At 35.1% G+C, this 16,311-nt stretch overlaps 1 protein-coding gene across 1 annotated transcript in view; it reads right to left on the reverse strand.

Moving 5' to 3' along the window:
- Positions 1–2,153: 2,153 nt before the first annotated feature.
- The window catches only part of LOC104406301 (unconventional myosin-VI-like), a 27,162-nt gene continuing 13,004 nt past the window's right edge, over positions 2,154–16,311 (reverse strand). Inside the window, exons 4-10 of the mRNA XM_010015239.1 lie at positions 15,750–15,879; positions 14,645–14,750; positions 12,696–12,751; positions 10,305–10,402; positions 8,393–8,557; positions 4,947–5,027; positions 2,154–2,339 (exon numbers count right to left, since the gene is read on the reverse strand). Of these exons, the coding sequence (XP_010013541.1) occupies positions 2,154–2,339; positions 4,947–5,027; positions 8,393–8,557; positions 10,305–10,402; positions 12,696–12,751; positions 14,645–14,750; positions 15,750–15,879 (822 nt within the window). The remainder of the gene's footprint in view (positions 2,340–4,946; positions 5,028–8,392; positions 8,558–10,304; positions 10,403–12,695; positions 12,752–14,644; positions 14,751–15,749; positions 15,880–16,311) is intronic.

Here is a 16,311-nt window from a genome sequence, read left to right on the forward strand (position 1 = left end):
ACACACGCAAAAAAAAAAAAAACCACACACAAACCAATAAATTCTGTATTTCTAGAATACTGTTCTAAGCATGGGCTGTTCAAAAGCTAACCTGCTTGTAAATGAAAGAACTAAAAGCTAACCTGCTTGTAAATGAAAGAACTAAAAGCTAACCAGCTTGTAAGCGAAAGAACTATCCCAAAATGCTAAAATGCTAATACCTAGCAACTAACTGTAGTGATTTAAACTTCTGCAATCCCCCAGACTTCCTTGCACTGCAGCACAAGTGCCTGGCACAGCAGACTCCCATTGCTTACATTCTTAGATAATGGTATGTACATTTTCCCAGGTAAACAGCTGGGAAGTGTGCTTCCTTCTGCCTGGCACCATGGCCTCAGTGCTAGAGCTCGTCCAGCCACTACAGGTTCATAAATCTCTTTACAGTCAAACACTTCAGCAAAATCTAACACTGAACTACATGTGCCATGATTACAGTTATTTTCTGTTGTTCTCAGTAAAATTTCTACACATAAGTGAAGAGACCAAAAGAGATAAATAACTTAAATAGCTAGTAAAAAGAAAAAAAAGAAAAAAAAAAGAGTAAAAGGAGTCCTTAAAAGATTAAGGCTTTTGTGACTTGATTTTGGAAGCTCTGAAACACCATCTTTCCTGTAGTAAACAGCTTTTGTTTAGTGTTTCCCAGGTTTTTGAAGCAGCAACAGGACTTCAGAGGGTCTCTGGTAACAAAGACACACTGCCTGGAGCAGTTCAAATGTGCACCCTGTGTGTACACATACAATGTGAGAGCAGAATACAGCCCGTATTTGCAATGAACATTTTGGAAGTTCAGTAACTTATTCCGGGGGGGTGGGAGGGGGAAGGGTTTGAAATTCCAAATTCAGAGAAAGTAAGTTTTCTGGTGTCCCTTCTCTTCTCTAAACCCTGACTTTCCTCATCATCCATGGTTCCTGCTCTCCTTGTTCATTTGCCTCCTGAAACTGCCTCTGCATTCACATTTCCACCTTTTTCACCACCTTGTCAATCCCAAAGTCTCAACTCCCAGAAAGCCCAAACAGGGAGATTTCTGTCAGCTTACTGCTGAGCCTGGTGAAGCCACTACCCTTCTCTACCCCCATGTCTTCCCAGATTCAGTCACATTAATCATGTTCATTTCAGTCCTCTTCATGAAGATGGAGACATCATGAACCGATACTGGGAAGGTTCTGATTTGACCTAAGGGGGGAAAAAGGCCCAAACCAACAAAAAAAAAAAAAAAAAAAACCAAAAAAAAAAAAAACCACCCAAACCCCAAAACCCAAAAAAAAAAAAAAAAAAAAAAAAACAAACCAAAGAAAAAAAAAAAACCTCACAAAAAAACTCCAACAAATCCAAAAAAAAACCAAAAATACCCCCTTACCACCTCTGTGACAGCCCTTCTCTGTGAGCTAACCAGTCTGAAGTCTGTACTGGCCCTACTTTGTCAAGGACAGATTGGACTAGAGACCTCCTACAATCTCTTCCAAGCAAAGTGTCTGTACAGTTCTGTGGTGACTCTGTGCTTGGGTTTGGGAGCTAGCGAACCTGCAAGGCTAGTACTCATTCAATTTACCATTCAAAACACTTTGTAAAATGTTCTTTGCTATGCCCTTCCTAAGAACCTACTCCTTGAAGCAGGAGTAAGAGCTAATTTCACTGTATATGTGTATCTTGAAGATGAAGATCTACATATACATATGTTTTCTACTATAGATTTGTAGTATGTCCAGAATGTGAGCTTTTTCAGCCTTTCAGAAATATACGGACAGCAGTTCTCAACTTAAGAGAGGCTGATTACAGCACTAAGGTAAAAATTGTTCCCAAAGTACTCATTCCGCCTCCTCAGCTTTCCTGCACATTCTGCTATTAAGTCCCAGCTATGCTTGTACCAACACATCTTTGCATCAAACTTTGCACCGAACAATTTCTTGAACAATTTCAGTGAGAGCCTATTTGCTTTCAAAGCATGTAAAGAATTACAATTTTAAAACAAACAGGTAAACCTGACTTCAAAATGGAGTGAATTAATACTAAATTACCCTTGAACACAAGACAGCTTTCTAAAGCAGCAATTCATATGGAATCATCTATAATCGAGAGACATTTTCAGTATTTTTACAGAAAACAATTTGTTTTTTCTAACCTGAAGAGCTCCCAGCTTCCTCAAAATCAATATTTCCAAGGTGAAGGACACCAGCCACTACTCTAAAAAGATCAAGTTTTTCTGCATCATCCAGACCAATCTTTTTCATTGCTGTGCACATTCTGTTGAAATCTCCATGATCATCTAAGAGTGGATCCTTCAAGGAACCTGCTTTGAGATACTATAAAATAAGATCATAAACAAAAAATTCAGTAAGTGATTTTAAATTAAATGCAATTATTTCCAGTCAAGAAAAAAACATAACAAAAAGCATGCTAAACCAAGTAGAAAGATATTAGAGCTCTTCATTGCAAGAACCCTAATTTGTTTTAATTTGTCAGTACTTCAAAGCATGATCTGCAAACTTCAAACTACCTCCAGAAAGCTGAAGTTGGAGAATGTGATAGCTAAGGATGGGAATACAGGATAGTGAGCAGTGGAAAGGAAGGCTCCAGCTAGGGAGCTATCAAAACATTTATACAAAGAAGTGCTATTCTAGCCCCTAGCAGTTGAAAGAAAACAGGTCCTTGTGATAGTGTAACAGAAAGTCTAAAAGGCCATGGGAAAGAAGTATAGGACAAACAAGAAATGGAAGAATTATCCCTATCCTAAACAGACTTATTTAGAGAAATATACTTGCTAAAGTTTGCTGGTGATTAAAAAACAGAAAAGTTGTTTGCAGTGCTCTATGGGCTAGAAGAATACCAGCTACTTTTAAAACACCAATTTAACATTTTGTTGATTTTCCCAATTTAAATACATCAAAAGCCATTTTACCTATTAATGGGTTTAAACAGTAGCTAGTAACACATCTGCATGCAATCAAGAGTAACTGAACATGCACAGACTGAGCTACATTTTTAATTACTTTAAAATGTTTTCAACTAAAAAGGATAATTAACTAAATAGAAGTCTCGCTAATGTCAAATAAGCTAACATGATTTTCATCAAAACACCACATGCATCTGAAAAATTCACTTCACACAATACTTAGACACATCAGTAAAATTAAACTACATCTCAATTATGTAAAATGATCACCTCATCTTCCTGATAAGGAAAACACAAAAATAATTTAAGTATTAATTTACTATTCCAGCTACTTTTATTAAAATAAACAATATCTTTTCATAAAATGACAGAGCAAATACTATATTTCAGATTTAAAAACCTAAACAATGCAATATATTTCCTGTTTAAGTGGCTAGAGTAGGTTTAAATATCACTGGAATTTAATCCTTTATTTAGCCTTCAAATTCACGTAGTTGTGAATTTGAAGGGATTATGTATTATGACCTCATATAGTAGTTCCACTACTTAATGTCTAAACCATATTTTCAGAATTACTCTTTCAGTATGTATTAGTTTAGACAGTCATTTTAAATCAAGTCCTTTACAGGACACACTTTATGACAGAATACCCGCCTATAAATCACATCAGTAACAGAAGATAGCACAGGTTCATCTTCCAGCAGCAAGAATAAGTGACTATTGATACTTCATGCCTACATAATTGAGAAACTTTACTACAAATCTTCATTTAGGGCAAATAAGGTAAACTTAGGCAAAAATCTCCCAACCATCTCTTAGCCTATATGCTTGACAAGAAATAAATATCTACCAGATTTGTGCTTCACGGTAATATCAAATCAGCATTTCTATAACTCATTCTCCACCATCCCTGATTATAGAAATAAGCCTACATTCAAGGCAAAAGAAACTGGCATTAAATGCTCAGTGTTACAACATACAAACACTAGAAATCCAGAAGCAGACTTTAAAACATTGACTTGAGCAAAGGGTAGCTATGCTGTATCTCATAGCTAGGTGTGAGCTATGTACAATCTCAATACCAGTTTCTCAAAGGTGAAAGAGATGGCATAGTCACGGGGGGAGAGAAGCTTGAGTAAAGCTATCTTTGTATTTTTTTACAAGTATATGCAGTTGCCCTGCCACTGAATCAGAAGTACAGATTTCATTCATATTTGAAGTATCTTCCAGTTATACAAGTGAGAAATTCATACCTTAGGTATGAATAGATGAAAATTACATTAGAGAAAAGAGCAGAAGTTTAATGAAGTGTTTGAAAAACTTCCAATTCACATATACTATTAATTCAGATCAAATTCTTTAGTGTCCTCATGTGAACAAGCTCAAAGGATTAAATGATACAAATTCTGGTCATTCCAGTTTTTCAAAACAAACAGAGATGGAGCAAGAGGAAAAAAATGTTTTAATGTTTCATGCTTTCTTTCAGGAAATGCCATGCTCTGCTGAAAGTAACAGTTCATAACTAAGGGACAACAAAAAACAATAAAGAATGCAGTGTGCTGCAAAGGGGTGTGGACTTATGCTGGAAGTGAGGCTACGTTGTTTTATAAAACAGTTTGGAGCATCACTTCAAAAATCCAGACAGTAAAAATAGCTCTGTAAAAAACCTACTGCTTCTACCTATTCCTAGCAGTAGTAAGATTTAAAAAGAAAATTACAAAGTCTTAGATAGGTTTTTGTTTTGCATGGAAGACAAGCTGCATCATTAAGTGTTATAAGAATGAAAAGGAAACAATTTTATAATCCGTTCCATTTGGGATTTTAAGGTGTTAAAATATACTTCTAGGACTGAACTCCAAAACCAGAGTTCTGAATATACCAGCTTTGACAATAACCATTTAGACCTATAAAGATGTGTAAAATGAACATTTCATTCCACACCGTAAAACTGTAATCATTATTTTCATCTCTATCTGCATTAGTTAATAATATAAACTAACTGAAGATACAAACGTACCTCAGGACTCTTGCGATTTTGCAAAATCTGCTTGTCTGTTTCCTTGTTAGCAAAGTATCTGGTACAGCCTCGATTTAAATACTGTAAGAACAAAAGAAGTGGAAACATGTACTTAGAAGTAAGGAAAACATGCTTTTACTTAAGGCGTGATCTACACAGCTTGATTTAATCACATGATACCAACAACATAGTAGGTATTCAGAATCCATTCCTTAAAAATGTATTCATTTACATCTAGAAAATTACCAAAATGCAACAGTAACAACATTCTATTGAAAGCTTCTTAATTTTGACAACTAAAATACTTTTTGATACAGTGGGATATTCAATGTTTGACTCAACTAAACCATGAATGGAAACGCAACCAAAATTAAGAAACAAGAAAATAAATTTTCTGACCCATGTGTAGTATCAAACTTTACTCATTATTTCCTTACCAGTGAAATATTTCTATAAGTAGTAAGATAGATAGTGGATTAAAAAGTTTGAAGAGTATTAAAAGCTTATAACATGGTAAAAGCTGAAGCCTTATTCAGAACCTGGCTTCTAATATTGATCTCATGTTGTATAGTAAAGGGAATAGACCAGGCATTCAGATAATGAATAACTCTTCCAGCAATATGGGATTGCCAGCTTTTTCCTTCTGATTTGTTCAGCTCAAAGTGAGAGCTCTGTCCAGAAAAGCTTGACAGAGTTCTTTGTCTAAAGGAAGTGAACTGATTCTTTGCTGTAGCCCATGAACAAAGAAGATGTTTCAACTAGGTGAACACAGATAATTCTATACTTTGATTAAAATTTCTATAAGAAATTTTAAAAAGTAAAATACAGCATTTCTAACAGCAGAAGAAAACTAGGCGACAAATTTAGTATTAAAGTGACAAGAAACACTTTTCAAAGTTAGCTTGGTGTTTAACAAAATATTGAAAAGTTATCTTTATCAGCCAGTAAGAATGCAAAGCACAGCATACTTTAACCACAATGTATCCCTGTATTACAGTATTCGAAATACTGTCTAAGAAACTGGAGATGACAAGTGAACTTTTCAATAGGAGTGTGTGGAAACTCACCTGACAGGATGAGAATGTGAACCACTATGGTATTCAGTAATAATCAATGTAAGAGACATTTAATCACCAGATAATGGCTTTCATTTGAAAGTTAAAAACTCAAGTATATTTACATACTAAATGTAGGAGAAACTGTATTTTTGAAGCACACATATACACAGCTTGAGGTTATCATATACTACATCTAACAAACTATTATATTTTTCTTCTTATCCCTTTTTTTTTTTTACTGTGAAGTACAACACCTCCATATAACATCAGTGACCCAAACATAAGATACTCTGATTTCTCTCAAATTAAGATCTGAAAAAAATTCAGCTCCTCATGTCCATCAACTATAGTCCAGGTACAGATTTACTGTGCAGCTTTACTTTCAAAGCCATGTGGTGTAGTCCAAGGCACATAGACCTCCAAGGTTCAGCACAGGGTTACCTAATGACTTTGAATTTCTGAAAACTTCTGCAGGGGAACCTAAAACACAAGCATCCAGGACTGCGTGCTTTTGGGCAGATGTGCTTCAAGGAGGGCTGGGTAAGAAACCTGCAACTTTTCAGTCCTTTGCTGAGTCAATTAATGCTTCCCCAGGGCAACTGCAGGGGAAGGATGAATTAATAGAGAGGTAACCCCCATCAGTGCTGCTGGAATCCAGACAAGGTACAGCCAATGCAGCTGCCTTGGTTCACATGCCCAGAGCAACTGCATGCCTATGCCAAGATGACCAAAAGCTTGGGAAGGGATCAAAGGGAAGCAAGCCCACTGGGAGGGTGGAGGAACATTATCTTTTGTCTTCTAATGATGTTTCACTTCTGTGAAAAATAAGAATTACCTTAGATTTCAGATGGTCCTATTTTCAAGTGAAAATATTCAAGGAGAATACACCAACAAAGAAAACAATCAACACTGTAAGATAATTCTTTGTTAGCAGTGCTCCTCACCTCATTTAAGATCAAGGAAGTGTAAAAAGGTGACGGTTGATTAATACATGTCGTTGTAATTCCACATTGTTGCGTTACAAACCCACCTTGCAAACCCACCGCAGGGATTTGGTCTATTTTAGAAATATGCAAAATTCTGTTTCTGTGAGATTTCAAGCCAAGAAGAAGCCAAGAAAGTAGTGTGAGATGGAGACAAGCAAACTGACCAGTATTTATCAGTAGGATTTGATTTGGCAATATTTTTCTTTTTAATACAAGTCAACAAAGCCCATGTAGATACTTACAATTCAAGTGTGATTGTCAAAAGGAGAAGAAAAACAAAACTATAAACAAAAACCTAACATATATATGTATATATAACTAAATGGCAGGAATGAATGATTGAAGGCAAGTCTTCACCTTACTAGTAAGATTGGTGATGACAGTGTAAAATGCGAATAGGCTTAGAAGGACTCTGAAAGAGAAGGGACAGTCAGGAAAACAATGAGAAACAGCTGTATCAGTAAAGCAGCACTGGTTGTGTAAGGGTTTAATAATATTCTTTCCTCAAAAAAAAAAAAGGCAATAATTGAGATGTAACACACTGAGAAATTAAGAGAATTTAAAAATAAGGGAAATGGGGTTGGACCCTCTCAGGCAAATAGACAACAAAATAGAGAACAAAAAAAAATCATTGCCAAGAAGGAAAAGAAAGCAAAAGGAAACATCACATTACTTGATGATTTTGGAAAACAATTCAGTGAAATCTGAACATACAGAAGGGGAGAAGAAAGAAGGAAAGCTTGAACAAGTTAAACTGAAGTAGTAAAAAAAGTGGAAAAATGGGAGGAAAAGAATGCAAGAACTGAACTTAATGGCAGGAGAGAAAGCCAGCCTTTCTGTGGGATTTGGATTGCTACTAGAAACATAACACAGGATCAGTGTTAATTAGGAGAAACCACACAGACTCAGAAAAGGGCAGAAACCCTTAAAAATAAAGCATGGGGAGAGGAAGGGAAGGTAGTAAGCAAACCAGAAGTAGTTACTTCTTCTGAACAGGCACACTGGATTGAATTAAAAGACCCATACTATCCAAGAGCTTGTCTTCAATCATGACCTCTGCTTCACCCAAAGTTTTCACTGTTCCTTTCTGATCTGGGATGACAAAACTGTGTAAGCTATTTGCAAACATGGATGTACATTGCAGCATAACTCACTATTTCATTCTCCCTTCATTTCCCAATAACTTCTAAAATTCTACTCTGCTTTTCCCTGCTACTAAATATTAACCTAACATTTTTTAAAGAAGTATGCACAATGATTCAAGTCTTATTTCCCTACTGTTTAAGTTCTTTTTTCATTTAGGTATATTTAGGAGCATTACATTCAGCACTGATTTTATTTGCATCTTATTAGCTTGTATACAATATGAGAAGCTTTACAAACACTGGCTCTTCATACTCACCCTGAAGTTGTCAGGAGAGCTTAGATACAGTTTTTCCCTAATGTCTTCTGGAGCACCAGCACAAAGCCTGTAAAAGATATGATAATTCCTCTCTTCTTTGCCTTGCACACAGATCCTAGATTTCTCCAGAAGGTAATGTGATACAAATCCACCAACCACCGAGTTCTAGGAGGAAGAAATATTTTTTCTGATTATCTGAATTTTTTTCTTTATTATTTGAGATTCAGAAGTTTTACATTTACATTTATCTGATCATAGGTCACTCAGGCACTGCTCCAAAGAAGATTAAAATATATCTACAACTAATACATATTAAGCTTATAAAAGAAACCATTGTCTCTAGATAATTTCTCCTCCCAGCTCATATATTGTATATACATACATTCCTCTCAAAAGAAGGGTATGCTTCACCCGAACAAGCAGAAATCCTTGGTAGAATTCCAGTAGTTCCTGCAAAGAGCATTGCTACAGCCACCCTTATTTGCTCTGGACAGCAGTAAGCACCATTACCATTACCTTCTCTAGTTGCATTTCACTGAGACTCATGCAAAGGAGAAGGAAGGGTTAAAATTAAAGACTATATATTTGGACGGCATCTTAAGCAGACTGATTATGAGCAAACATTTTATTTCAAACACTTGCACTTCTTTTCTGAGATGGAAGTCTGACACGGATTTTGAAATCCATTTATCTGGCCTATGATAAAATTTCCTGTGCCTAGGCAAATCTTAAGAGGAAGGAAATTCCTGAGCTTATGGCCATTACAGCAACTAAGAAGGACTTACTGACTTACAAATTTGACTATGGTTATGCAGTCATCCACTCATTCAGGAGGCCCCAGTCTGGACTCATATTGCTTTGAGAAACCAGACCTAATATAAGGTCACAAAGTGAAGTCTTGTGAAGTATGAAGTCTAGCAAAGAAGGGCCTCAAGTAAACAGGCTGGAGTTCAAGTAAGCAGCCTGATCTTGCACTGAAAAGCTGAAACAGGCTTTGAAGTAGTTTCTGAAGATAGTGGAAGTGGTATTTGCTTCCGCTGAAGTAATATAAGTATCCATAAGTTTATTAATGTGAACTGGACCAACAGATAGTCCCTCTACCCTTAAAGGAATTACCTAAACTATTCACTGAAGATTGGAAGTTTGGTTACAAAACCAAGTGATAACAACTTAGGAAAAGACGACAAGCTCAAGACCAGATAATGAGCTCAGAGTCTGCAGGAAGGAAATGCAATAATTTGTTCATGTCCTCAGTCAGAAAGATTAGGAAGCAAGTACATGATCTTTACAAAGACTGTCAACAAAAGTCTTCAACTTGGACATGCTGGACAGCCATACAGTCATCCTTAGTTGTGGAATGTATACATACACTATCCAAACAAAACTACACCCAAAGAAAATTGTTCATAAGCCTCATAGTGAATAGTAATTCTGACAAAAAATGGTTCCATTACTTCTGTCACATACATAATACCAATGTGAGGTCCCAAAATTTCATACAAATACATAAAAACGTCAATAGTTTATTTAAAGTATTAAAGCACTAAAATATGATGATATCTCTTTATATCTAATATGCAGTTTACACTTATTTGTGCATTAAAGGAATGCATAAATACTTAAAAGCAATTAAGTTGTTATTTAGCTATGCCTTTTTGCAAATGAAGGGAACAATTTTTATTCTTTTGTGGATGAAGCAATTTTGCTGCTGACTTGACCCACTGTTTTCCAGTAGTGACAGAGTACTGCATGGCTTTGGTTTTCCTTTCAAGGTGATAGAATGCAAAACAAATATATGAAGTAGGACAGCTATTTGCTGCAAGATTAATATCTATTCAGCCTACTTCCAGCCTAATGTTTCCATTTTACGGCAAAAAGTCATCCTTGGTTATCTGTAACAAAATTCCAGTACCTTTTCATTGAAGTGAATTTCAACAAATTTCCCAAAACGACTGCTGTTGTTGTTGCGAACAGTCTTTGCATTTCCAAAGGCTTCTAAGAGGGGATTTGCTGTTTAAAAAATGAAAATTTAGTTTTGAAGTGTTGACATTTGATCAATAAACTACCAAAAAGAAAGAGAGAACACATATATACTAATTATTCAGTGAACTTATTGGGAAAAAGGTTTGGAAAAATTAAAGGAAAAATACCACCTACTAGGAATGATCAATTTCATAAATTGTACTGGGTATAATGTGGTGGAACTTACCATGAAGTACTTAAATATCACATAACACTGCAAAATATTTGAATCAATACTGTAAGTAATTCAGAGACAAACACTAAATATAATTCAGTGATGTCCTTCTACAGCAAGTAGGTAAATAATTGATACATAAACTGTATGAGACAACACACAATTTGACACTTCCCAATGAGTGATTAGTCATAAAATCTTAACTACCCACTTATCCTGCAGACAAAAATGTCACTTAAATGTCATGCATCCAACATGTCAGATTGATGAGGGAATAAAAAAAAAAAGCCTAAACCAAAACTTATTAGAAGAGTGTGCTGATTTCAAAAAACAACTTAAAAATGCCCTTTCAAATTAGGTCAATTAAGTGATTGAGTGATTTTATTTTTTACTGGCTGCTGTTTTCAAGCACCTTAAAGCCCATACAGAAGGAGTGTCAGCAATCTCATGCATATATATATATATATGCGTATACACACACACACACACACATGTATAAACATCATTTGCAGTTTAAGCAGTTTGAAAATGGTTAGTAGTTAGGAAACACAAGGCCTCTGAAAGACTGCATTCTGCTAGCTCTGAAGATCAGAGAAAACTGATTTACTGAATCATGGTAAAAATAAACCACTGAAAATATCTTCAAGATTTTTTATGGCTTTTAGCTAAAAGATATGCATTGGAAACTAAGCAAGAAATTCAGAAGTAAAACTCCAACACCACCATCTAAAATCTGCCCATATAAAAATTAAAAAATGAAGGAATAGCTACATTGGTTGGATAAAGCATGGATGATAATCAATCATTTAGTAGGACAACATCAGCATTAGCTTTTTCTTTTTGGCTAGATTTTAGGTTTTTTAATATTTAAACTTACGAAAATGCTGACTTTCAAAACTGAATTCAAAGATCTTTGATAACAGGTATTTTACACAATATTAACAGTTTAAAAGAAAAGATTATGAATAAAAACAAATTGCAAGAGGTCTTTCAGATAGGTTAAAGGTTTGTCTAGCAGTACATATGCTGTAAGCATGCTCATTAAAATTGTGCCTTAAAAACTTCAAAATTCATGCAGCAGATGCTGTTTCAGATTAAAAACCCCAAACTCTTCCAAGAATACCTTCAAGTACCAGTTAATTTTATGGCATACTGCATCTGGCATTATCCATCTCTTGGCCACTTTATGAGTTCCTTTAGCACACAGTAGATTTCACTAAGGAATTGGTTTAAGCAAACCTACAGCAACAAGAGATTAAAGCCCACAGTACTTCTCTTGACTAATCCAGTGGCTCAAATTTGAAAAGAGAAAAATTTAAAGCAAAAGAAATAGTAAAAATTTTAGGTTTAAGAAAAAGATACAGAGTAATGAAATTGCAAAATAAATCTACCATATGCTACGGAAGACTAAAACTGACATATGAAGCATTAGATTGGCTGAAGGTTGTTTGATTTTGAGATACTTATGTTTTCTCAAAGAGTTATTTTCTGTGCAATTACGAAGTCCATGCAACATTAAAGAGGCTCAACTGCATGGTCAACACAGTCTCTTCAGACCTTGGTTGGGAGTCTACTGTAAGAATAGTCACAATGAAAGAGTTTATCCAAATTATGTGCTTTCTGACGAAAAAGATGTAACCAAAAAATGACCCAGAACCATAACTGAAAAGAACTTCCCTGCGTATCTGATTTTGAGAAGTTTATGATGAGGAGGAGGAATTACTGGCACTAACAGATAGTAATGAGAATACAGTCTTGTCCTTGCAGATTTCATACAGTTTAAAATCCAATCTGGGATATGCCTGGTGTGAAGTTAAACTCAAACACAGACTTAAAACATTTTCTAGCTCAAGGACTGCATGACACTGCACTAAATAAAGTGAATCACAAATAAAAAATATGTTTTCTGAATTTAGGATCACACAGTGATTTAGTACACAGCATGAAATTATGCCCTAGGAAGTCTGACAGTATTTCCATACTAGCTTTTATTTAGTTGATGCTGATTGAAAATTTCAAATTTAAAAAAAGAAAAAAAAAAAAACAACCCACAAAAAAAAAATTAACACATTACAACCTTCAATTCAGTGAAAGAAAATTCAATACCTTCTACAATTCTATCATCAATATCTTGGCCAGTACCATAGGATTCTGTCAAATACCTGTAAAAAAAAATAAAAATATCAGTATCTTTCATGTGTCATGATACTGCAATTCACCAGTTTAGCACAGCTGTGTACCATACCTACTAACCATTTACTAAAGGGAAAGCATATAGATTATAAGTTCCAAATATCTGTATCTTTGACCATAAACGCAGTCTGACTTTTCTTTTTTGTTAAAACAAAGGTATTCTTGCAGACTTCAGATTTTTTTCCAATACTTCAAGGCACATTAGAAAGTTCTTTTAGACATATATATGGAAATTATACTCTTATTCAAATATAATGAAACTATTACTGTACTATTTGTATTAATTAATAATATTAGTAAACACATAAGGTTTCATGTGTATTTCCTGAATTAAAGACTGTTTCCATGCATACAGTTTCCGCATTCGTAACTGTAAGCGTTAACAAAAATTCCACATAGAGACAGTGAGATAGGAAATTGCAAGTGTATAATTAAGGTACGATTCAATTTAGCAATTGAAAAAAAGAATTTGAAAATAAATCCACAACGTTCTTCCTCCAGAGTTGCAGCCTTATTTTTTATTTTTTTCTGTGTACACAGGGCATGCTTCTGGAAATTCATAAATAAATCTGGGACAGGTTAAAAACAGTTCTTGAAAATGGGGCCTTCAAAAAAACCCCAAAATTTCAGGAGCATTAACAGAGCTATATTAGTACCTTTTGCTTTCTGATTACACAAGGGAAAAACCTTTCTGCTTTTAAAACTCACTGTTTTGTACATGGACTCTATGGGAGCAGGTGGTGGGGAAAAGCAACAGCAATGACATTTGCTGCTCCGTAATCAGAACTTCCTTGCCGACAAGCAGAATAACCTCCTTCGAGAGCAATCATTAGGAGATACTCTCCCAGTGCCTACTATCCTTTCCTACTCTTAGTAGGACCCGAAGTTAGGATGTCCCCTGTAAAAATCATTACCAGCACCTTGCAGTAATTGTTACAGCTACCTATTAAAGGTTGCACAGGGGCAGAGAAGACTAGTATGAAGAACAGACAATCGTGACAACTCTTCATGGGATCTGGAAGATAATACTGCTACTGTACATAAATACTAGAGAACACATGATGTCAGGGAAAAGGGAATTAAAGATTTATACAGGGAAACAAGGACAAGGCGGGGAAGAGAGCACATTCGCACTGCCTGCACTGTGCTTCCCTGGATAATCAGGCCACCTGTGGTATAGGTGAATTTAATGGAGAAGTGCTGTCCAGTTGCAGTGTTCCAAAGCGATATAAAGCAGTTAAAATATAATGCAAATATGGTCAAAAACATTAAGAATCATGTAAGAGGAAGCAAGGCTGATACGTATCAGCCTCTATGTAGTTTAATATGCTTGATTAAGTATCAGTCATACATGAACATCAATAAATAAATCCCATTATTCAGTCTTATTTGGGCAAGTATGTTAAAGAATCCCTGCAGTCATCTCAAAATCAAGAGTTAAAAGCCCTGGATACTCAAGCAAACTAAAAAAAACGGAGACAGTGAAAACAGAGAAATGCACATTTATGGCAAAACCAACAGTGTCTTGCAAGATACAGTTAAAATGCCTAGTTATGTTTTTATCTACCACGATACCAGATGTGCAATACCAAAATGTCTGCATCATAAACCATAATAACTACATGGTGTCACCCCAACTGAGCAACGGTTTCTGTTAGTATATAGTCATTTCCGTATATTATTGTACCAGCATTAAAATTTAACCAAATTTATTTCTTGTATTAAAGTGCACATAGAAACATATATTTACCTTACCGAATTGTGTCTGAAGCCTACTGATTACCTTACAATTTACCCTGTGTGTCAACCAAATACATCAACACAAGAGATTCACAGAGCAGTTTTTGTTCAAAAGCACAAACCTCAGAACAAATTTAGTGTTTTCTGTCTTGCCAGCTCCTGATTCCCCAGAGACTATGATGGATTGACTCATCTTGAGCACTTTCATGTCACGGAATGCTTTATCGGCTAAAAAAGAAGGATGTGTTAAACATGACCAAAAAAAAAAACAACCAACCCCAAATCTGTAGAATTACAAGCATAAAGTTAAGCTACAGTGCAAAAGTGAAAATGTAACATTTTCAGCAATAAAAAGTAAATATTTAAAATTTATTAAAATCTGTTTCCCCTTATATTATAGTTGCTCATGCTCCAACACTGGCATGTAAGAGCTTAAAGTCTTTGAAAAAGAAGACCTACTGAACTATGTCCAAGACAAAATAAAATAAACACATCTACCTAGAACTAAATCTCTTGAATGAAATGTATTTACAGAACAGTAACCAGTCTTACTTTAATAAGCTTTTTAAAGAGAAACTTTCAGTTGTACTTCATAAGAAGTAACATCTAAGACAAGGAAACTTAGAAAAAAGCGGGTTTCTTGTTATGTAACAGATACTAAAACCCCAGCTATTTATACTTTTGATTACAAAACAAAATGCAATACAGTGAGAAGGTTTTTAACAAGTCAAGTTAACCAATTTTTTTCTTCTTAAAAAAAAGAGACTGAAATCAGGTTCATCCTCTTAACATTTAAACAGACTTTCTGCCTAGAACACTAGCATATAAAAAGGATACAGTGCATGTGCTCTGGCAACATAATAAAAGGCAAAGGAAATCACTACACTAGAAGACTGTGCCAATCATAATTAAGTCATTCTTCACTTGTACATACTGAATTTCTTTTTTATTTTTTATTTTTTTAATGGTTGTAAATTAGATTTAAAATGCTTAGACATAAAACACTGGAGGTGCAGAATAATCATAGCAGTATTGCCAGGGTCGCTAATTTTGAAGTTCTTTAAAGTGCACATCAAGGAAGAGAAGATTTGCAATTTTGAGCAATAAGTGTTTTTACTTCATGACACCTGAAAGTAAATTAATTACTGCTACAGGTGGCAATTTACAGATAACTGCAAGGTACTTAATGTTTGTTTTGTAAAAGACAAATACAGGCTCAATACATACCAATAGCAAAAACATGTGGTGGCAATGTTCCAAGTGATCTACCCTGGTACTTTTTAATAGTGTCTGAAGAATAAAACTTAGGTATATCAAAATATGGATTCACTGCAATAAGAATGTTGGCTACATAGGTCTGTGAAGAAAAGAATTAACAGCAAACTATTAGTTAGTATCCAAGCAAGCAGTTAACAGCAATTTTCTGTTACTGTTGAAGACTACAGCCTAAGTACAACAATTACATTTACAGTTCTCTCCAGCTAATGCAAATACAAGCAGGGATATATTTTCAGAGTTCCTCTAATTATCTTCTCAGGACTTCTACGAAATTTTCTCCGGAGAATTTCCTGACTGCTGAGCTATGGATTATGTCCTGAATTTGACCTTTCCCCCAATCTCCTTTTAAATTATTTCCTACTGTGCAAGTTACCGGATCAAAGATAGGACACCACAACCTCCTCTTCAAAAGTGAATAAACTAAGCTCCTGGCTAGCAGAACACACTCTTCCCAGTGAGGAGGATAACTTTTCAGTATCTGATGGAAGCAACTCAGCCGGAAGGACTAAAC

This window comes from Nestor notabilis, unplaced genomic scaffold, assembly GCF_000696875.1.
Source record: "Nestor notabilis isolate BGI_N333 unplaced genomic scaffold, ASM69687v1 scaffold19375, whole genome shotgun sequence".
In the NCBI taxonomy this organism is placed as follows: Eukaryota; Metazoa; Chordata; class Aves; order Psittaciformes; family Psittacidae; genus Nestor; species Nestor notabilis.